Source organism: Cryptococcus depauperatus, chromosome 3 (assembly GCF_001720195.1).
Source record: "Cryptococcus depauperatus CBS 7841 chromosome 3, complete sequence".
In the NCBI taxonomy this organism is placed as follows: domain Eukaryota; kingdom Fungi; phylum Basidiomycota; class Tremellomycetes; order Tremellales; family Cryptococcaceae; genus Cryptococcus; species Cryptococcus depauperatus.
The window spans coordinates 2,136,550-2,157,938 of NC_089470.1; the positions used below are offsets into that span (position 1 = coordinate 2,136,550).

At 44.6% G+C, this 21,389-nt stretch overlaps 8 protein-coding genes across 8 annotated transcripts; 4 read left to right on the plus strand and 4 right to left on the minus strand.

The window, feature by feature from the left end:
* Positions 1–339: 339 nt before the first annotated feature.
* L203_103128 (uncharacterized protein) lies at positions 340–3,233 on the plus strand (the record flags this gene model as incomplete). Its single annotated transcript, XM_066212534.1, has 7 exons — positions 340–1,427; positions 1,471–1,497; positions 1,554–1,662; positions 1,972–2,048; positions 2,098–2,355; positions 2,402–2,496; positions 2,542–3,233. 7 exons carry the CDS (start codon positions 340–342, stop codon positions 3,231–3,233), a joined length of 2,346 nt encoding a protein of 781 aa, XP_066068631.1.
* Positions 3,234–3,528: 295 nt separating this feature from the next.
* L203_103129 (N-acetyl-gamma-glutamyl-phosphate reductase) lies at positions 3,529–6,769 on the minus strand (the record flags this gene model as incomplete). Its single annotated transcript, XM_066212535.1, has 9 exons — positions 3,529–3,588; positions 3,648–4,052; positions 4,118–4,329; positions 4,425–5,670; positions 5,722–6,000; positions 6,047–6,134; positions 6,187–6,297; positions 6,354–6,484; positions 6,542–6,769. 9 exons carry the CDS (start codon positions 6,767–6,769, stop codon positions 3,529–3,531), a joined length of 2,760 nt encoding a protein of 919 aa, XP_066068632.1.
* A 203-nt stretch (positions 6,770–6,972) lies between these two features.
* Positions 6,973–9,753, plus strand: L203_103130 (uncharacterized protein; the record flags this gene model as incomplete). Its single annotated transcript, XM_066212536.1, has 11 exons — positions 6,973–7,503; positions 7,558–7,625; positions 7,673–7,683; positions 7,737–8,330; positions 8,382–8,539; positions 8,595–8,675; positions 8,727–8,915; positions 8,971–9,067; positions 9,135–9,311; positions 9,367–9,564; positions 9,617–9,753. The coding sequence occupies 11 exons, from the start codon at positions 6,973–6,975 to the stop codon at positions 9,751–9,753; spliced, it is 2,241 nt and encodes a 746-aa protein (XP_066068633.1).
* A 96-nt stretch (positions 9,754–9,849) lies between these two features.
* On the minus strand, positions 9,850–10,521 carry L203_103131 (uncharacterized protein; the record flags this gene model as incomplete). Its single annotated transcript, XM_066212537.1, has 2 exons — positions 9,850–10,448; positions 10,497–10,521. 2 exons carry the CDS (start codon positions 10,519–10,521, stop codon positions 9,850–9,852), a joined length of 624 nt encoding a protein of 207 aa, XP_066068634.1.
* A 460-nt stretch (positions 10,522–10,981) lies between these two features.
* L203_103132 (ATP synthase subunit alpha, mitochondrial) lies at positions 10,982–13,099 on the plus strand (the record flags this gene model as incomplete). The annotated part of the gene is made up of 7 exons (XM_066212538.1): positions 10,982–11,029; positions 11,197–11,251; positions 11,384–11,847; positions 11,895–12,311; positions 12,361–12,574; positions 12,624–12,921; positions 12,973–13,099. 7 exons carry the CDS (start codon positions 10,982–10,984, stop codon positions 13,097–13,099), a joined length of 1,623 nt encoding a protein of 540 aa, XP_066068635.1.
* Positions 13,100–13,182: 83 nt separating this feature from the next.
* L203_103133 (uncharacterized protein) lies at positions 13,183–13,609 on the minus strand (the record flags this gene model as incomplete). Its single annotated transcript, XM_066212539.1, has 2 exons — positions 13,183–13,343; positions 13,447–13,609. The coding sequence occupies 2 exons, from the start codon at positions 13,607–13,609 to the stop codon at positions 13,183–13,185; spliced, it is 324 nt and encodes a 107-aa protein (XP_066068636.1).
* Positions 13,610–14,331: 722 nt separating this feature from the next.
* On the minus strand, positions 14,332–16,575 carry L203_103134 (uncharacterized protein; the record flags this gene model as incomplete). Its single annotated transcript, XM_066212540.1, has 4 exons — positions 14,332–15,171; positions 15,221–15,637; positions 15,693–15,900; positions 15,953–16,575. The coding sequence occupies 4 exons, from the start codon at positions 16,573–16,575 to the stop codon at positions 14,332–14,334; spliced, it is 2,088 nt and encodes a 695-aa protein (XP_066068637.1).
* Positions 16,576–16,754: 179 nt separating this feature from the next.
* L203_103135 (uncharacterized protein) lies at positions 16,755–21,255 on the plus strand (the record flags this gene model as incomplete). Its single annotated transcript, XM_066212541.1, has 18 exons — positions 16,755–16,865; positions 16,919–16,940; positions 16,988–17,038; positions 17,091–17,144; positions 17,199–17,314; positions 17,370–17,502; positions 17,550–17,626; positions 17,672–17,839; positions 17,887–18,054; positions 18,101–18,487; positions 18,540–18,602; positions 18,657–18,826; positions 18,893–19,037; positions 19,087–20,608; positions 20,739–20,948; positions 21,012–21,034; positions 21,083–21,156; positions 21,204–21,255. The coding sequence occupies 18 exons, from the start codon at positions 16,755–16,757 to the stop codon at positions 21,253–21,255; spliced, it is 3,546 nt and encodes a 1,181-aa protein (XP_066068638.1).
* Positions 21,256–21,389: the final 134 nt, after the last annotated feature.

Sequence of the window (21,389 nt, forward strand, 5' to 3'; positions counted from 1 at the left end):
CTTTGAATATGTTTCGTGATCTCTCTATCTTATTCGATTTGATCAAATGAATGACCAAACTGTCTAGGCTCATCGATCAGATCCTGCCGTATTTGATTCCTTCCAGAAGGGGGTAAATCAACTCTACCCCTTAACTTTCATATCTTGATTGCTTTATTCTCCTTCCTCAATGAAGAGTATCTATTAGTCTGTTGGCATTGAATTGAGAGACCTGCTCATCTGTATCCACCTTTACTCTCCCTTCTTCCTGGCCACATTATATGCTGTTCTTATTCTCATTTCACTAAACCAGCTAATTGTCGCTCTTTGAAAAACGTACCTCTTATCCCCTTCGCCGCCATGCGTTTCGTACTGAGTACGATCAGTTTCTTGAGCTTACTTTCACTTGCTCAAGCAATTAGTCTGGGGCGATTCCGGTTAAATCTGCCGGACGCGCATAACAGGGCTGAAAAGCTGACTCTGAAGCAGGGAGATGATGCGACGGAGCTGGAGAGATATGCTTTTGGCATGGATTTACCGCCTGATTTCGCCTCCACAGGAGAACTGCCAGTGATCACTATGGGCACTGCTGGAATTGCAAAGCGTGCTGTTGACGTTGATTGTCCAGACGAAGTTTCTCCCGATACTAGCGCTCCTACCTCCACAGCTCAACCAAATGTAAATACCCTTGCCAACAATGACGAAGACTGTGTAGGAGAGGATGGTTTGACATCTAAGGCATCTCAGCCAACTAGCTCTGCTAATCACCTTACAAAAAGCACAACCCCTGATGAAGATGACTGCCCTGATGACGGAAATAATTCTGAAGGAGCTACTCCCACTTCATCAGTTGTTCAACTCCATACTATGGGAGGAGGACAAAAAGAAGATGATTGTCCAGAGGACGAAGATCATTCTACGTCTACTTCAGCCACTCCCACTTCATTAGCTGCTCATGTCCATGCTACAGGAGGACATGGCAATGAGCAAGGAGACGATGATTGTCCAGGGGACGAAGATGATTCTGAAGGAGCTACTCCCACTTCATTAGCTGTTCAACACCATGTTATAGGAGGAGGACAAGGAGAAGATGACTGTCCTGATGACCAAAACAGTTCTAATTCTCAGGCTAGCAAACCAAATACATCTCATTCGCAACCACAACCCACTGGATTGGACGGAGGAGATGAGGAGTGCTCAGAGGACGAAGATGAAACTGCATCAGGCACTCAACCAACTTCAACCTCAGTTAATTCTGTCTCTACTATAGGGATTAATGACAATGATGAATGTCCGGAAAATGAAGATTCTGGAGCCGCCAAACCTTCGGCGCAACCAAAAGCAACAAGAGATATCCCAGAGGTGATTGCAGCTGTTACTGAGGGCAGTGTCAGCGAAAATCAAAGTGCAGATTCTTTGAAGACTGTTGTTGTCCACAGAAAACCTTCGTTAGTGACCAAGACAACTTCCTTCGAGGTTCAAACTCCATAGCCCACAGTTTTTGAGAGCGGTACTAGTGTAAGTATTGTCTGCTATGGTATTTTTGAAAGATTGCAAACTCATGGCCCAAATAGTTGTATCTTCCGAGTTTGGGATTTTGGCGTCATCAGCAGAAGATCCGGATCGATGGATGATGAAAGGTCATCATATGTTTCCTTGTTCCGTATATCCATAGCTTTGACAGTTTGTAAATATATGCCATGTAGTGACACATATTGTATAGCAACAATTGTTTTTGATCATTTTTGTTTGGCTCCATTCAGGGATAGGTGGAGGTATTTAAAAAATAAACAAAATAAAATAAAATAAAATAATTAAAAATAAATATAATTAAAAAGAAAGATTTTCATCACTTCTATTTACTTTTCTATTCTAGTTTCTACATGTATAGTAGACAGAAACGCATATTATTAACTAGCAATTATCGAGCTTATTGTTATCCCATATAATATAATAATCTAGGAATCGGAACAAAGCTATAATTTCGATTAGCAAACATATCTTGTCGACAAGAGACTATATCTCACGATGCCGTCCCGGGCAACCCAAAACAAAGAGATACGCATCAAGTATGTTGTATTAACCTAGCTGCTAGGGTGTGCTAAAGCGATTCTGAAGCTGGGATGCTTTTCCTCATTTCACAAAACGTCTAGTCGATCTCATTGCCGCCTACCCTCATTACAGAACAGCTCTTTTTGGGAATGGTGGGGACCGATGGGTAGTTGAGCGTGATTTATGTTTAGAAGTGTTGAAAGATGAGGCTTGGATGAAAGACAAAGAGGAAAAAGGCTGGGTTAGAAGGAGAGGAAACGGGTGGGAAGCAACCGAGCTGTTCACGAGTGGACAGGTTCATCCCGTGAGAAACAGAATACATCTGTGAGTGGTTTTGCTATCATTGCAAATTATGTTAACGGGCTACAAGTTTGACCAAAAGAATGAAAGAAGGATGGTATACAGACAAATATGGCATCGATCCTAATTGGAGATCCATTCAGGAAGTACCATCGGGTATCCGATGTAAGTGGGTCTTCACTACCGTACACATAGGATAACATTCTCCAGTACTGTTTGAGAGAAATCATCCATATTACTTTGTCCTACGTGATCTATGGGATGGCCGTGATCCTATTATTTCCCCATCTTCAAACGCACTCATCAATTCTCACTCTGACCATACTCAAAACCAACTTGGGTCTACATTTTGTCCAGAATCGAGATATTGGCCGACTATGACGGAACAGCAAATGATTTTTGGTTCATCCAAGAGCGAGGGACTTCACAAGGGTGTTCAAAACAGAAGTGAAGCGATCAATCATCGATCCTCTACTTATACAAGTACATCTACTGAGGAAGGAGAATCAGAACTGGAAGAGCCTCCTTCAAAGCGCCAACGTAGACCGGATCAAACATACATAACGAATGGAGCGGAAGAGGCACTCGTTGCACTTGCGTTAGCCAATAGCGCTGAGTCTTCTTTGCTGGCTATTAGAGAGGAATCTGAAAAGAGAAAGCGTGGCCGTCCCAGAGGCTCTGGCAAAAAAGACGGCGACGTCTCCACTAATGAGCCCTTTCGAGCGGCTCCAGGAGAGAAAAGACCAAGAGGACGGCCAAAGGGGTCACTAAATAAAAAAGGGAGGAAAGGGGAAAGCGATAACAGCGCTGAAAGTGAGGAAGAGGGAAAGTACCAGAGAGGCCTTGTAAAGAGAGGGCGTGGAAGGCCAAAAGGATCCGTCAATAAGAGAAAGAACTGGTAGGGCACGTCCTCATTGCAAATCTAACTATGGCGATGCTGATTTTTTGAAACTTTCAGAGACTGGAGTTGATAAAACAGTTTTCTTCTCTGTTTGTTTTTGCCGTCTGTTTGCCTTGTTTTTTTCCTTGACACGTTGATTGGCTGTCAGACTGTTTGTAATTTACTATGCAAAATTTTAGATATAGAATATCTGACGACATGTCTAATCTGCTCTGTTGAGACATTTCATTGAAATTCGCCTGAAAAATATATGGAAATTGAAGACAACCTGTCTTTCCTCTCTTGTAGATCATTCTTTAGTATTTGTTCTTGGGCACACCTTCCAACTCCTCATAGCCGAGTGCAAGATTGAGATTCTGAGGAGAACATTGATAAACATTATCTTCTTGGTATTAGAGAAACATGTGTCTCTCACCTGCATAGCCTGTGTGGCGGCCCCCTTAAGAAGATTATCCAATGCACCAACCACAACCACCCTCTTTCCCGAACTATGCACTTGTACGCCGCCAACACGCCAGCCATGCTTACCCATAACTTCTGTCACATCAGGCGCAGACTTGCTCACTTGGAACAAGGGCTCCTTTCCATATTTCTCTTCGTAAAGCTCCAATACCTCGGAAGCTCGCATAGATTTTTCGAGAGGCGCGGTAAGGACTGAAATAATGCCGGAGAACCAGGGAGCGACATTGGGGATGAAGGCAAGAGAAAAAGTGGTGTCGGAGGGAGGAAGGAGCGAAGAGAGGTGTCTACTAGATTCACGCTCGTGAATGTGATCTGTAAGTGAGTATGGGCGAATGCCACCTTTTAAATCTTCTACAGTCTACGATAATTATGAGAGCTACAGTCAGCAAAACGAGAACAGTACGGGAAATGGAAGAAGCGAACAATCTTAGGCACAGTTTTTGGCCTTCCCTCGGCATCCTTCTCTCCACTTTTAGTCCCAGCTCCAGAGAATCCAGAGATACCAAAGACAGAAGGGCTTTGCATCTTATCGAGGTGAGGCATCAAGGGTGCAAGAAGAAGCTGAGTGTTGGTCGCGTAGCATCCAGGGTTAGAGATACGAGCAGCAGATCGTATGGGTTCGCGACCGTAGAGTTCTAAGAGAGTTTGCAAATCAAGCTTTAGTAATTCATCCTTGTTCTATAGCATTCAACTGGAACTATCCCCAGTGATTATAAAGAAGCCTTCTCACCAGGCAATCCATAAGTCCATGAATCCTCAAACCTATAATCCGCACTCAAATCCACTATGACGCCCTTTCCTCCCTTCGCTTTTGCCTTGTCTACAGCATCGACAAAGGGTTTGCAAACACCATTGGGAAGGGCCATAACCCATGCGTCGACTTCGTTCGCTTCGGCCATCTTCCTGACATCCTCAACAGAAAGGTTGGAGTAGTTGATCGAAGACTTTCTATATTCTTTCAAAGGAAGTCCGGCAAGTTCACGAGAAGAAACGTGAGTGAGATTGAGGTGAGGGTGATTATCAATCAAGGAGATGAGGCTCTGACCCGTGTAGCCTCGAGCGCCAATAAGGGCGACACGTTTGCTATTAACCTCAGCGGCAGTGGCATAGCCTTCTGCATTGGTATTAGCAAGCGCAGGGAGGGTGGGACGAGTAGATGTGGAGAAGGCTCGGGCACCGCTGGGAACCGCTGTCGTTGTTGCTCGTCGGTGTGGAGGCATGCTAGGTCCCACAGGCAAAAACACCCGCTCGATTCTACCATTATCCTCGAAACCCTCAATGATGCTTTCAACCTCCTTCACGTCGGAAACACCGTACCAAAACAAGCTTCTGCCAGCTCTGGTAAAGGATCCATCGGCCCTCTCAAAATGCCAAGCTCTGTTCTCATCGTCAGCTTTGGCGGTCCAGAAAAGTCGTTTGTGGTCCTTCTTGATGGCATCAAAGACGTTATCAACAATCTTGTTAAGAATACCGTTACGAGAGGGAAGGAATTTGGTCATAACAGGAGTCTCGCCTTCAGGATGGGAGACTACAGCAACAACATCGAAAGGCTCATCACCGTATATGGTGTGGGGAGAGTTTTTAAGCTCGGAAAAGATCTCGGCAACAGACTTTTTGCCAGACTGAACTTCAGGATCCCGCTCAGTGAAGACTTGACGAAGCTGGGTAGAACCGACAGCCTCGACAGAAGGTTGTTTGTATAGTTTGTGACCTCTTCTAATCAATGTGCCTGCACCAGCGTCAGTGAAGAGTTCTTTTTGAAGCATGTCGGTGGAGATGATGGCGACAGAAGAGGTTCGAGGAAGAGTGTCGAGAAGCTCCTTGATCTCGCGTAATTTGAGTTTGGTACCGAATTTGACCCAAGACTCTTTCATTAGAGCGTCGTATTCCTCATCGAGATTAATAGCCGAAATTTTCTTCCCCGTAACACCGTGGAAAAGACCCCCCTTCTCATTGAGATAAACAATCTTCATAGGCTGTAATCATATTAGTAAAGTGTTGAGCACTTTGATAAGCAAATGACCAACCTCGAGCACCCGGGCAAGTTCACCGGCAGCAACGTCAGCGTTGACATTCAATAATTGCCCCTCGGCGTTTTCAGCCAAGGAAGTCAAAATGGGCAAGCACCCTGCCTTAATGGCGGCCTCTATAGGGGTCTTATCAACCTTAGTGATCCTGCCAACGAGACCGTATTTGGCTTTGTCAAGATAATCGGCGGTGAAAACACCGGTAGGAATGGGACGAGCCCTGGTACCAAGACGTTCAAGAGCGGTAGTAAGTCTAAGATTCTCTTGAAGGAAAACCCGCTATTTGATTGTCAGTATTTACTTGGTAAACGATGAATATACGCACTCGGGCAACAGCAAGTGTTTGGGTATCTGTGATTCGAATGCCATCCTCATAATCGGGAATGACACCCTCAGCTTCAAGAATCTCGTTTCTACATTGCTACTCAGCAATTGACGAACACAATCGTTGTAACCATGCCTTACAACTGAGGGCCAGCGCCGTGAAGAACCACAGGGAAAAGACCAAGTTTGTTGAGAAAAGAGAGAGAGAGAGCGAGATCTTCCAAATCGTTGGTGAGAATAGCGCCACCCACCCTGTTCTATTTATCAGCATTCTTGTAGTCAACGACAGGGTGTGGCTGAAGACGCACTTTAGAACAGCAAATTTGGCCTCAGGCAACACACCGCCTGGAGATACTTTTGAGGATTGGGTAAAGATACGCAGGTACCTCTCAACTTCGTGCCGAGAACCAAGAGAGTAGAGAAGGCGGATGATAGTGTCCTATGACGCTCTCATATCAGCCTCCTTCCTTCTGTAAACTGTGTATTGATAACATACGCGATCCATGCCACCATCTCTCTGCGCACTGAGCGCATTGGTCAAACCCCTCTTTTTGATCTCATTTCCGACTTTTTGAACGTCGAGCTCAAAAAGTACATTCCTAGAATCTTTACCAGCAAGCTGTTTTGAAGCGGAAAGTGATATGGACGGTTTTACGAATGCTCTCGTTGCTTGCGTTCTGGGAGTGGAGAGGACTGCGCAGGATACTTTCGTCCTGCGTAGCATGATTAGATGCTGAGTATAGAAGATAAGTGAAGATGATAAAATAAAGAAGAAAAGAAAAGAATGAGATGAGTGGGTTAAAATTAACATTAATTTATTAACTAACTCAATTGTACTTTACGTAACGCCATCATCCGCATAAACAAACCGCGGCTGTCTTTCTTTTTTAAATTATCAACAAACAAGCAAGAAGCAAAATCTCGACAATGGAACAGGAAAATAGCCCCACAGCAGCGCCTGTATCCCGCTTGCCACGACTTACTTCTCCTGCCAAACACACAGTCCCACTAACCTCAAGCAACAATGCAAATAAACGCAAAATACCCCTGTCTCCAGTTGGGAAGCCTTTCGCGAAACGATCTGTCTCGGGTGGTTCTATAACTTCTTCAGGAGCGAAAAAGACAGCTTTGGGAGCAGCAGCAAGCGCAGGACTGCGAACATCACAGCGAAAAACATCGGACGGCTTCGTTTCTACCACGACTCGCAAAACGACATCCGTACTGACTAGACCGGCAACGTCATTAGGGGTGTCCACAAGGCATACCAAGGGTAATATTGGTAGTAACTCATCCGCATCGTCTACTGTAGCTCCAGGACTACGGATGAGGTCTGCTCTATCTGCGCCTAAGCGTGCCTCAAGAGATATTGGCGTTTCTGCTGGAACATCCAGTAAGGTTGGGAAACCTGTAGGGCCTTCTCAGAACTCACATTCTATAGCCAGTATGTCCCAAAAAAAGGTGAAATTAGAATAAAAAAACTCCGTATGATATTGAGGCTCATGAGGGGTGCAGGACCATGATGGACGACTCAAAAATGTTGAAAAGGCATTAGGTGGTTTCCATAGTTTGCTTGAGCAAGAGTGAGTTTTTGATCCATTATTATGGTATACGGCTAATGATTGAGCAGACAGGCAAAAAGTTGGTTCGCTCGAGGTGGTTTCAGGACAAAAAACTGACATGCATATAATTAGTCTCTTCTCTGCAAACGTCTCAAGCCGATCTTCAAACTCTCCTTCAAAGCACCCAGTCGACAGAACGCGCCGCTCGCCTCAATCTTAATTCAGCTCACGAAGAGATTCAGGCCCTAAGAGCTTCACATTCCCGCGAAATAGACGAGCTGGAGAGAACAATTGCGAGGAAAGAGCGAGAGAAGCGGACATTGGAGGATGAAGTAAGGGATGGAAGAGATGAACTAAGTAGAGAAAGGGAAACGGTCAGAGAACTGAAAGCTCATTTGGCAGCTCAAGCTATTAAACACCTTACATTAGAAGCTCAATTATCTGCTTCTCAAACACAACTCGCGTCTCTCCAAGCTGAAGTTGAGCGCGCCGCTTTGGCTGTCTCTGCTATGAAGGCTGAGCTCCAAGTCGGTCAAGATCGTGCCAGAGATGCCGAAACAAAAGCCAAAAAAAAGGTTCTGGCTGCAGAAGAAAAGATGGATAAGAGAATAGCAGGAATTGAAGAGGAATTACGGAACGCAGAGACGATAAGACGCAAACTACATAATCAAGTGCAAGACCTCAAGGGTAACATTCGTGTGTTTGCTCGAGTCAGACCAATACTTCGTACGCGCTTGTCGTCCGTCGATGAATTAAGCCACTAATGTTTGGAAATAGCTCATGAGCTCGATCATTCTGATGGGGTTGCAGATATCGCATATGGGGATGAACGCATAGCCCAAGAGACTGGTCAGAGCCAGATTGTTGTTACTTCCAAATCAGAGTCTGCTACGGGCAAGGAGCGAGAACAAATAAATCAATTTACTTTTGACAAGGTAAATTCTTTGATTGTTCTCTTATGAATACCATAGATAGCTGATACTTGGCAAGATATTTGCTCCACATGCTAGTCAAAAGGAGGTGTTTGAAGAAATCTCAATGTTAGCGCAATCTGTGCTTGATGGCTACAATGTATGTCCCTATAGTAATTTAAAGCAACTGTTCATCTAATGCTAGAATCAGGTTTGTATCTTTGCCTATGGTCAGACTGGTTCCGGAAAATCATGGACCATGGAGGGAGAACCAAGCAGCGAAAATGCTGGTATGATTCCTCGCGCAATTGACATGGTTTTCGCTGTGAGCAGCCAATTGAAGGATAGGGGATGGAAATACCAGATGGAGGGACAGTTTTTGGAGGTATACAATGAAGTTGTGAGTAACCTCAACATTTCTACTATAATATGAAGTGATTGAACAAGCTGGACAGATCAACGACTTGCTGGGCAATAGTCAATTCGATACCAAGAAACACGAGATCAAACTTGATAGGGATGGCAAAGTTAGCGTTACTGACGCTATTAATGGTATGTCTGCCTCCATTACAACCCTTTTAAGCATTTACTGTCATATGCACTGAACGCTGGGCAATAGTGCCGTTGAGTAATCCTCACCAAGTACAGATGCTTTTAGAACGGGCTCAAAATAGGCGAGCTGTTGCTGCGACACTTATGAACGAGCGATCGTCTCGATCACATTCTGTCTTTACGCTAAAGGTTCGGGGAACTAACCCTCTTACGGATGAAAAGTGCGAAGCTATGCTCAACCTCGGCAAGTTATCATGCGTATGGAGTCGGCAAAGGTTGGAAACTAATGCCCATGATAGTCGACCTAGCTGGTTCAGAAAGATTGGAAAAATCAGGAGCAGGCGAAAACAAAGACCGTTTAAAGGAGACTATCAACATCAACAAATCTTTATCTGCTTTAGCAGACGTCATAAGCGCCTTGGGACAAGGAAGAGAAGGCGGACATGTGCCTTATAGGAATTCAACTCTGACAAGATTGTTGCAAACGTCTCTATCTGGTAGGTATTTGTACTTCTGGCAAAAATACCACACTCTAACGGGCACATACAGGATCAAGCAAGACACTCATGCTGTGCAACCTTTCGCCATTGGCAGCACACCTGGGCGAGACTCTTTGCAGCTTGAGATTTGCGACCAAAGTCAACACTACACAAGTTGGGCAGGTCAAGAAGGCTTTGAGCAAATGACAAGAATTGGTTTGTTTCGAGACTGCATGTTGTGACATTTTTGGCAAAGAAAAATGAATATACCCATACGTTTTGACAAATCTTTGCAATGCAGCTCTAGATTTTGATATCTCCAGCATTTTCACCCTCCATCACTTCAACTTGTCCTAGCTCAATGTCTCCCACTCTCAACCTGGTCCATCCTTGTTTGTGTTGGATTGTTTTTTTATAACCTTTTCTCCTCTTCTTTTTCAACAGTTTCTCCATCGGGGATCTTGTATGCTCTAGCACAGTGACTTCGCACCTGACGACTTGCGGAGGAATGGTAGGAAATTCCACCACCTTCTTCTCTTTCCAATCCATCTCTCTCTTCAACTCTTTTGCCTGCGCAGCAGGCGAGCGAATAGCATAATCTCTGCTGCCGACTTCAAGGATTTTTGTGAGATTGAGGATTGTCCCAGGCGCCTGGACAGGTTTGAGGGTTGGAAGAGTAAGGATATCCTTGGGATGAAGAAGGTAATTCCGGGAATGCAGCCTAGCAATGATATATCTCCCGGTAGAAGGTGTCGACTGTGAATTGATGAGGGACAGCGCTGCAGGCGTAGTTGAAGGAACCGTAACTGGTGTATCTGCTGGTAGTAAGGGAGGAAGGGAAGCGGTCGGAGGTGGAAGGGGAGAAGAAGTTTGTAAGGAGCGCATGGAAAGACGCTTGAATACTGTAGCCATTTGATCAGATAGAAACGGTTTGGTTAGTGTGGACGTACACGATTGAATTACAGGCCGACTCATTTTATATAGTGATGATAGAAAGAAAAAAGTTGGAGAATGTTTTAGGAATAAAGTCAATGGCGGAGGTCGCCGCCTATTCCACCTCTCAAAAACGTATGGTGCTGCCAACGTTATTACTGTTGGGCAAACAGCTCAATGTCTGTGCATGTATAGTGCATAAAGAGAGTATATGGATTAGGAAAACAGTAGAAAGGCGGTGGGTAATGGATAGCATTTCACCTGTGATTATACAAATCCATAAAGTATATATATAGAAGTTCTCTACCCATACATCTCTCTGTTATCTATATAGACAAAGCGCCACCAAGACGGTACAAAAAACGCCGAATAATTCCGGCAAGTCCCTTAGGTTTAGCCGTCAGTTGTGCTGCTCCCCATCGCCAGCAGTTCTCTTCTTTTTACCTTCTTTTTTTTCTCTTTCCATTCTCCATATTCTTCTCACCACTCATCCACCAAAAACATGCGTGCCGCTATCAGGAATTCTCTCAGGGGCGCAGTCGCTCAAAATGTAAGTAGAAGCACGCCAGAGGGAGACATGATTGTCGGTAGTTTTTGGAGGGACCCAACATTGGCAGTGAAGAGGGTTAAATGGATGGAGTCATGGAATGGAGTGGTGTTGGAGCACGAAGCATGTGGAAATGAGTGTAGAACGTGAAGCTGATGGGTCGATTTCAGGCTCGAGCCCGTATCGCTCCTCTTGCTGTCAGGACTTATGCTACTGCCAAGCCTGGTGCGTTTGAAATGTTTGATCTTTTGTAAACTGCTGACATACCATTCGTCCATCGTCATGTCTTGTAATTACATCTGTTGACCATCAAAACTCAACTCCTTCGGCCGATCAAACCCACTTTACTCCCACCAGCTGCGTCCGAGGTTTCCTCTATTCTTGAGGGCCGAATTGCTGGTTCATCTGCTGGCGGCGATGTCCAAGAGACTGGTCGAGTTCTTACCATTGGTGACGGTATCGCCCGTGTTTACGGCCTCCGTAACGTCCAGGCCGAGGAAATGGTTGAGTTCTCTTCTGGTGTCCGAGGCATGTGTTTGAACTTGGAAGCCGACAATGTTGGTGTCACCCTTTTCGGTAACGACAGATTGATCAAAGAGGGCGACACTGTCAAGCGAACTGGTCAAATTGTCGATGTTCCCGTCGGCCCTGGCCTCCTTGGCCGAGTCGTTGATGCTTTGGGTAACCCCATTGATGGCAAGGGCCCTATCAAGGCTGCTGGCAGGACAAAGGCTCAGCTCAAAGCTCCTGGTATCCTTCCCCGACGATCCGTTCATGAGCCCATGCAGACTGGTCTCAAGTCTGTTGACTCTTTGGTCCCTGTGAGTTTAGTCAACAGAATATCTGTGTATAACTAACGTGGTAAAAGATTGGTCGAGGTCAGCGAGAGCTCATCATTGGTGATCGTCAAACTGGTAAATCCGCTGTTGCCATAGACACCATTCTCAACCAAAAGAAATGGAACGATGGTGCCGACGACTCCAAGAAGCTCTATTGTGTTTACGTCGCTGTCGGCCAGAAGCGGTCAACTGTCGCTCAGCTCGTTAAGACCCTTGAGGAGAATGATGCTATGAAGTATTCCATCGTTGTTGCCGCTACTGCTTCCGAGGCTGCTCCCCTTCAATACCTCGCTCCCTTCTCTGGTTGTGCCATGGGAGAATGGTTCCGAGACAATGGCAAACACGCCTTGATTATCTACGATGATTTGTCCAAGCAGGCCGTCGCTTACCGACAAATGTCTTTGCTTCTTCGTCGACCTCCTGGTCGTGAGGCCTACCCTGGTGACGTAAGTAGACTGATTTTGTATTCATGCGCTTTACACTAAACAATACTAGGTTTTCTACCTCCACTCTCGTCTTCTTGAGCGTGCCGCCAAAATGAACGCCGACTACGGCGCCGGTTCCCTCACTGCTCTTCCCATTATTGAGACCCAGGGTGGTGATGTCTCTGCCTATATTCCTACCAACGTTATCTCCATTACCGATGGCCAGATCTTCTTGGAAGCTGAACTCTTCTTCAAAGGTGTTCGACCCGCTATCAACGTCGGCTGTAAGTTGTGTCTTGAGATACTGAGGGCGATCCGCTAAAGCGCTTGTAGTGTCCGTCTCCCGTGTTGGTTCCGCTGCCCAGACTAAGCTCATGAAATCTGTTGCCGGTTCCCTTAAACTTTACCTTGCTCAATACCGAGAAGTTGCTGCTTTTGCTCAATTCGGCTCTGACCTTGACGCTTCTACCCGATACCTTCTTAACCGAGGCGCTCGTCTCACAGAACTCCTCAAGCAACCCCAGTATTCTCCTATGTCCACTGAGGTTATGGCTCCTCTCATCTATGCTGGTGTTAACGGTTTGCTTGACAAGGTTGACGTCGACAAGATCAGTGCTTGGGAGGCATCCTTGTAAGTGTTGTTGGGACGTTGTAGAAAGCAGTTTGTTAATGTTGGATCCAGCACTGAGTTACTCAAAACTCAACACTCTTCACTTCTTGAGAAGCTCGGCGGTGGTGTTTTGACTAAGGAGATTGAGGTAGAGATGAAGAAGATTATTGAAGGTCACGTTGCCGACTTCACCGCCTAGATTTGAGATTTGGTGGGTTAGGTGAAGTAAAAAATTGGGAAATGAACATGAATTCCAACTTTGACATGATTTCTCAATAAAGTTCAACCGCTGTAGCAACAGTTACATCCTCCCTTTCTGCTTCTAAGGTAATGTTGCAGGATGAGCGCAGCTGCAATCAACAGACTAGCACCGACACACGCTGCGCCAGCATATCGACATTTTTCAGCCTTTACTGGACCGAAAGCTGGGAGTCCTTCGGCATCTGTAAGAAAAAAAGTCAGCCATATTGTCCTGCTTGTCAAATCTGTTTTCGATATCCTGCTCGTAAAAAAAAACGGACTGTGACCACCAGGGCAAAAACGTACTAGCCTGCGAGATTCCTAAAAGGATAGTGCCAATGGCAAAAATTACAAGACCGCCCAATTGAGCCCAGGTGAGATGCAAATAACGTTGAGGCCAATTTTTTTCATGTTTACTGCTGGACTGTTTCTCAGGATCTTGAGTGACATCAGTTGGCATAGAAGACATTCTCTTGAGAAACAACTTGATAGGTTGTAAGGTCTGATTGTTGATTGGCGTCTGCTGATTGCTTGACAACAATGGCCAGTCTCGTAGCTGATGATTGAATATTTGTATTACAAGGCACAACTATAGAATAACGACCGGAATGCTGATTTGATAAGCTATTACTCCAACCTCTGCCAAATTTGGGGATTAAAAATGGAAAAAATAGTAATAAGTTGTCGAAACCACAAGAAAGAGAAGATAAGCCCGAAATGAAAGACTATAGCCTGTTATGCATCATAAACCCCAAGCTCTGAAATGAAGTGAGATGGGAAAGCGGTCAGGAAAAAGATTGACGAAAGGAGCGTAGGGGTATGAACGGAAAGGAAGTGAAATCAAGTCCAGAATGTGGGCATGTAAGGAAGCAAGGAGGTTAACACGGCCTGAAAAAAAGCAGTCGCCAAAGCCAAAGTTAGAGTGTGGCATGTACACATTGGGTTGAGCAGCAGAGGAGAATTCAAAAAATCAGAGTGGAATAATCTTTTGTGTGTTCTTTCTTTTGATGTTTTCAAGTGTGGCCATTAGCTTTATGCATTCTCTATGAGATACATTAGCACAATCGAGAGAACTTATTACGGAAAAGTAAACCATGTTGCGTTATCAAAGATCTCTGACAAACGCGCCATCTTAGACCCAGATAGGATAGGTATTTAGATGGAGCAACATACGTTCACCCTTCATCAAGATTACTCCATATCCTTGAAACTCCTGACCCGTTGTATCTTTTTCCTACCATTTCCACTTCTTTCCTCCTCCAAAGCCTTTTCTTTTTTCCATTCTTCCAACTCCTCAGGCGTGACATTCTCCGGGGGTAACCCTAACTCTTTTCTCTTGGTTTCTCGCGCCAGGCGGAGAAAGAATTCCCCATTGGACCACATTAGAGATATATCCCGATTACTAAGGATACGCAGAAGAATGCGAGCGGCGTCATACAACGTCTCATCATCGGGCCAAGTGCTGCCTGATGTGGAAGCGGTTTGTAGAGGTTGAAAGATAGAAACTTTGGTGTCAAAGACTGGATTATTAATGTCTGTGGCAACCGGAAAGGGTACGGGATGTTTCAGACGAGAATCCGGGGAATATTGAGATAAAGGTGAAGTAGGGACAGACGAAAGTGCAGACGAAAGCGAGGCGGGGCTATGAGAGGGAGAAAATTTCTTTTGTTGGTTAGGATCCGTGGGATGAAGAGCTAGAGATATAGGGGGTGGAGTAAGTTCCACTTTGGCTTTGGGCTTGGAAGCCAAGGGTTGCGAATTAGATTGAGGCTCATCTTCTGACTCGAAATCTAAAGAGGTGTCGAGTTCAGGATCAGACACATCCGCCAACAACTCAATATCTTCTTCGCCTTCCCCGCCTTGTTTGTTGTCAATTTCTTTCAGGAGGTCCATGGGATAATACGATCTGATGCAGAGCTCAATTATTGCTTCTGGGAGAAGGACGTTATCAATGTACTCTTTGAGTTTAGGTATACTCAGTTCATTATATCTTTGAGTACCTCGAGGCCTCGGAGGTTCTTCCAGTCGTTGCTGTGAATGTACATCAGTCGTTCTCCTATCACAAAAATAATAGACTAGCCTCTTTATCCCCCCACCTGTCTTTTCTAAGCGTCCATCTCCATAGTTCAGGAATGATAATCCCAATAACCTCATTCCCTACGATATCCCCATATGACACCTCATGGTTCAAGTTTCGCCTGCTTTGATTATTTTCGAAGAATTTATCTATTCTCCATTGCGCTGGAGGGTATTTCTCTTCCAAGATTTTATGAAGATGTGGTCGGATTAGACGTAACTGAGAGACGCGATCTAAATCACAAAAATCGGCTGGAGTTAGAGTGTTTGGTGGCTGAGTCGGAGAAGGTGTGGGTAATATTATACAATTAGCAGGCGAATCAATGCTTTGTTGATGTATAAATTCGGGGGAGGGTGGCCGAACATCGGCGTCGGTTGAGAAGCCTGGAGATGAATGATCGACGATTTTGTATTTACCCAACTACGATAGGGGTCAGCTCAGATGACCACAAAGAATATACAAGGAGATTGCCAACTTTGCAATCAGCAATCTTTTCATCGTCTTTTGTAATGATGAATTCTAATTTGATTTTATCATGAACTTTCCCATTGGCATCCATGATGGTGCAATAATCTTTTCCGGCCTTTTGGTCCCTCAAGTTCTGAGCAGGTTGGTATGACAAAAACTGGGAGATAAAGTAACCGCTTGGATATTTTGCAAACACAAACGTCTCTGGTAGGAGCCTACCCATAGGTGATTAGCAAAGGTATAAAAGGAATATGGGGGATAACTTACCCATTCGGTAATGGTGTAGGTCGAAAGTCCTGGTCATCTTCTGGATTTGTGTCAGAGCCTTCATCAGAATCGTCCTCCTCTTCGCTATCTAAACAAGATTTCTCCGGGGTGCCTTGCATGAAGTCTATGAGCGCATCAAGTGTCTGCTTTTCTGGATCATCGTCTGTACTAGCTGAGACCGCCAAAGATATCGAAAAATCCCCAAAACTGCCCTCATTGCTTTTCTCTCTGTATGCAGCTGTATGATGTCCTTTTTTATAGAAATGGGATGAGGAGGACGAGGAAGATAAGCACTTGAGGCGTTTTGACGGCTTTGAGTTGCCCTCGGCTCCCTTCTCAGCCTTTCGCTTTACCTCTTGAAGAGCGTTGGAAGCCAGAATCTTGCCCTTCTTCTCATTTGCTATTCTATGCGGTTTTAAGAGAGTTTTCTGAAGTTTTCGCTCATCTTTTTCATTGTTTGATACTGACTTGACAGCCTTGGTATTGACCGTAGACTTTCTCTGGCGTTTACACTTCACCTTCTTTGGCGCCACTGAAGATGTACCGGCTGCGATTCTTTTTCTTGCAGCGGCAGGGGAAGAAGATGGTATTGAAGACAATTCTGAAGAGTCTGACGTTTCCATTTTATAAGCCAGTTCAATAAACTTATATATAACTTTGAGATTTCGCTGTTTTTGTAATGTTCAAAAGACGCGTTTATGGAAGAGGTCACGTGACTCAGCGCGTTTTGTTTATACATGCACCTATGAGAAATGGATTACTTTTCTTTTCGACTGTGCTATAGGAAATATTTTCCACAAGTATGCCGCTGGAATCGAACGCTGACAAGGCATACATGAATGGCCTGCCAAAAGTTAGCTTTAGAGTCCTTACAGAGGATAGTGCGTGGTTGCAGCCGGCGGGTGTTCAATCGGTAAGTAACAGAGCTTGCATCTTTCTATGCCGAGACTGAATGTATGTGTATAGGAGCAAAGCAGGTCTTATGGATGTGAGGACGGCTGGTTTCTGAATTGTCTTGTATTGACTATGAGCAAGACAATGACTTTTCTGATTTTGAAAAACCAGAACACTATATCCGCTATATAGGTCAGACCACATTTCTGGACTAATTGAATGAGCTTGTTCTAAGGTTGAATAGAACCGATAGAGTCTGAGCTTTCCGTACAGGTCGAGTATGACATGGATGAGCAAGGTTTGTTATTTTGTCTATTAATCCAATAATACTTATGAACCAATCTGTATCCAGATCAAGCTTGGCTCGACATCTACAATGCGGAGAGAACGAAGGAACAATGTGGTCCGATATCCTATGAAGCCTTTGAGATCGTTATGGATAAACTCGAAAAGGAGTGGTTTAATCTGGCGAGTTCATTCTGGATGGGTCAGATCGATACAAAACTCATGATTTACGCTCTAGTCCAAACGTATACCTCAGCCCCAACAACATCTGCCAGCAGAGGATTCTAAATGTGCAATTTGTGATGATGGTGAGGGCGAGAACTCGAATGCCATCGTTTTTTGCGATGGGTGCAATCTGGCTGTTCATCAAGGTATGAGATAAGCATTTATTTCTCAAAGACTCATTGATCTTTTTAAGATTGTTATGGTGTGCCATATATCCCTGAAGGCCAATGGCTTTGTCGCAAATGTACAGTGTCTCCCGACAAGCCAGTCGTGAGTCTTTTCTCTTTTCCCAAACGTTGAGCTTATCATATGCAGTCGTGTATATTCTGTCCCAATGAAGGTGGTGCTTTCAAGCAAACAAGTACTAGTCATTGGGCTCATCTTCTATGTGCGATCTGGATACCAGAAACATCATTGGGGAATGCGATATACATGGAGCCAGTTGAGGGAGTTGAACATATTCCAAAGAATCGATGGAAACTGGTATGTTGTCATAGCTAGGCTATTAAAACAAGTTCACGCATCGTTAGGTATGCTCTCTTTGCAAAGAAAAGGGAGGTGCCTGTATACAATGTGACAACCGAAATTGCTTCACAGCTTTTCATGTCACTTGTGCTCGGCAGTTGGGGTTGCTTCAGACGATGAAGTCGCTAACTACAGACGGAGTGCTCCGTGCTTTCTGTCATAAACATTTGCCCGTAAGTACAGGATTGATAATTGGTTTGAGAGCTGAATTTTTCCTAGGTGGAAGAAAGAATTGAGGACGAGAGTGATGAATATTTTGAGGAAGTTGAAAACTGGTATACGTCGCCCGCACCAAATTTTCTAAAATCAATGTCTAAACCACAGTCGAGACTCTTCAAAGCATCGTCCAAAGCTCATACTTCTAGGAAAATGCAGCCAATGGCTGCACCATTACCGGTGACCAAAAAATCTGCACAGGCACACTCCAAATCTTTTCGGCCTGGACCACCAATCGTCCCTAAAATCATTGTTGATAAAGTCCTTGAGTATATTGGCAAGATTCAGTTAAGGAAAAAGAATGCTGCAGTTGAGCGAATTTGCCGATATTGGAGCTTGAAGAGAGAAGCACGGCGAGGGGCGCCGTTATTGAAGAGATTGCATCTTGAAGTGCGATTGAAAGATCTCTACAGACAATGAAATGTTATTGACGTAAACTTAGCCGTGGACTGCATCTAATTCCGGAAAAATTCAATCTGCTGCTGAGAAGGCTCAAAAGCTTAAAGCACGTATTCTTTTTGCTGAGCAAACTTTGATTATGCTGATCATTGAATGTTAGTTTTTACAAATGCTTCGTAACGATCTTGAAAAAGTTCGAATGCTCGCTGAGCTTGTTCGCAAACGTGAAAAAGAGAAACTGCGTCAAGTACAGGTGATTAATGATATTGTGACCAATTTCATATTCCCTCTTTCACAGAAGTTGCGGGTAATCTTGGAAAGAATTTTTGCGTAAGTCAAAGTCCCCCTAATTTTTAACGGCTACGATTGTTTACTGAAGTATTATTATATATGAAGATTAGATCGAAGAGAATTGTTTCTCAACCCAGTGACAGAAACGGAGGCACCACATTATTTCGACATCATCAAGGAACCAATGTGTTGGCTGTATATTGACGAGAAACTGGAAAAGAATGTGTACATAGATGTGGCAGAGTTCAAGGTGAGAGATTGATATTATATCAACACAGTAGATAGCTGACATGAAGAAGCGTGATGTTCATCTTGTTATAGGTAATGCGATGCTCTATAATGCCAAAGATACGCCATTTCATCGAGCGGCCGCAAGGCTGAAAACATCCGTTGAGCCTCTTTTGGCCGAATTAAACGATAATATAGTATCTTATGAGAAAACTGAACCAGAAAGCACAAGAAACGACTGGCCTGTTGGGGACCTTGAACCAGCTCTTCATCTGCTCTTGACTTTTTTTCACTCAACCCCCGTTCCTTCTCTTCCCAATGAACCACAAGATATGCTTTCTTCCCTTTTCGCAAACGAGTTACCCCCTCCTAAATCACCCACACCAACGCCTCCACCAAAGTCTGAACAGAGAAAGAGAGAAACAGCAGAAGAAAGACGCAAACGACTTGAAGAACGTGAGGCTGCAGCAATGGCTCGCGGCCCAACGCGTACTACTCGTGCTTCTGAGGCAAAAAGTCGAGCATTTGCAGAAGATGCAGGCGTATCATTTCTTGTTGAAACGCTCGCACCGGAAAATGATGTTCGAGGAAGTGAAGTTGGCCTAGATGAAGAAGGGAGAAGTGTTAGACGAAGTATGCGAACATCGCTTGGCGGTGATGAGACCTTCAGAACCAAGCCAAAACGTGATTCGGTGGCTCAATCTAGAGGCGACAGCAAGAGGACTGATGAGACATCTTCCACTGACATTCAAATTTCTGAACAGCCACAAGAACACTCATTACAAAACAAAGATTGGTTACCTTCTACCATTCGCCCACCTACAAGACACCAACCCGGTGTGATTGGAATTGAAACTCTTCGACTGTTGAGCGATAAGGAGCGCAGAGAATTGGAACGATCTATGGAAATTAAAACTAAAGAAGTGAATCAAGCGGAAGAATTCAAGAGATTCAACGTTGGATGGGTTTTACCAGAAGGTAGCAAGAGACGCCGCTCAAGCGAGGCCGGCTCGCAAGCCAGTGTGACATCAAGTATCGTTCCACAAAGCTTAAAGACGCTCAGAACATCAGGAGCGTCAACTAGGGCTAAGACGTCGCCTGCGCCGACAATGGAGAGCGACAAGTTGAAGAAGACTAGTGGCGATATTGATGTGATTCAGGAAGAGGAAGGGGAAGAGGAGAATGGGATTCGAGGTGATTCCAGGATAGACATGGACTCGAATATAGAAAGTGATGCTCGACGAGGAGATAAGGAGAATGCTGAGAGTGATTTGTCGTCTCCACCGACCTCACCTATAACTCAAATGCCTAGAAAGGGCATTAGAACTATGCGGCCTGTAGAAGATAATGCCAATTCCGAATTAAAAGCCTCATCATCAACTGAAGCAAACGTTGAGTCTAGTGCTAGAGCACAAACTAGAAAAGCTGAAAATGCAGAGATTGAAAGTGAGATTCCCCGCGCAGTCAAAAGGATCAAGGGTCAAACTTTGAGCAAAAGGGAAATGGGTGCGAAGGGAGACAAGAAGCATCCTCCTTCGCCGACACCTAACCGGAAATCTCGAGCCAAGGATCCCTATCCCCCTAGAACACTGGGTAAGTCTTCGCTTGAAGTCTGGTTCCTAACCGGGTGCTAATTACATCTTTTTCAAGTTTGGGCAAAGAGTACGCACGTCCCTTCCCGTCACCTCTTGCTCCTTCGGTCAATTCTAACCTATTTTTGTAGTGTACTCTTTCCCTTACTTCCCTGCTGAAATTGTAAACATAGTTGACGATCGAGACAAGATTCCTCCAGCCGTTTTGGCCCAAGAATCGAGAGCAAGAGAGGATGCTAAGAAAGCAAAAAGTAGATTATGGCTCGTGCAATTTTTTGATAATAAGTCGAGTTATGGATGGATAATGGAGACCAAGCTGGATGACCTGGGAGTGGATGAAAGTATGTTGTTCATTGGAATTCACAAAACGTATAGCACCGCTAATATGTATCTGGGGAATCTAGAGGTCGATGCCTTGTACCTTGCTGTGAGCACCTTGGATACAAACAATTTTTTCTGCTAATATACAATTAAGGGCAAAGACAGATATGGAAATGGAAGAGGGTTTAAAAGCAAAGGTCTCCGAAAAGCATGTCGAAAAGGTTATCGGTGGGCCAGACTTCTGAGATAGCACACACCTGCTAACACTTGCTTAGGGACGCTATTGCGAGTATGCTTAGCAACGTAGAAGGAGATGAACAGGATTAGAACGACTTTCTGGACTTTTATCAAGATTCTTGGGTCAAGTATGCATCATCATGCTTTCGTCATTACTCAAGAAGCTATCGTAACTCTATGGTACCAGCTGATGATCAAACAAGTATAATGAGAGTGTTACTCAG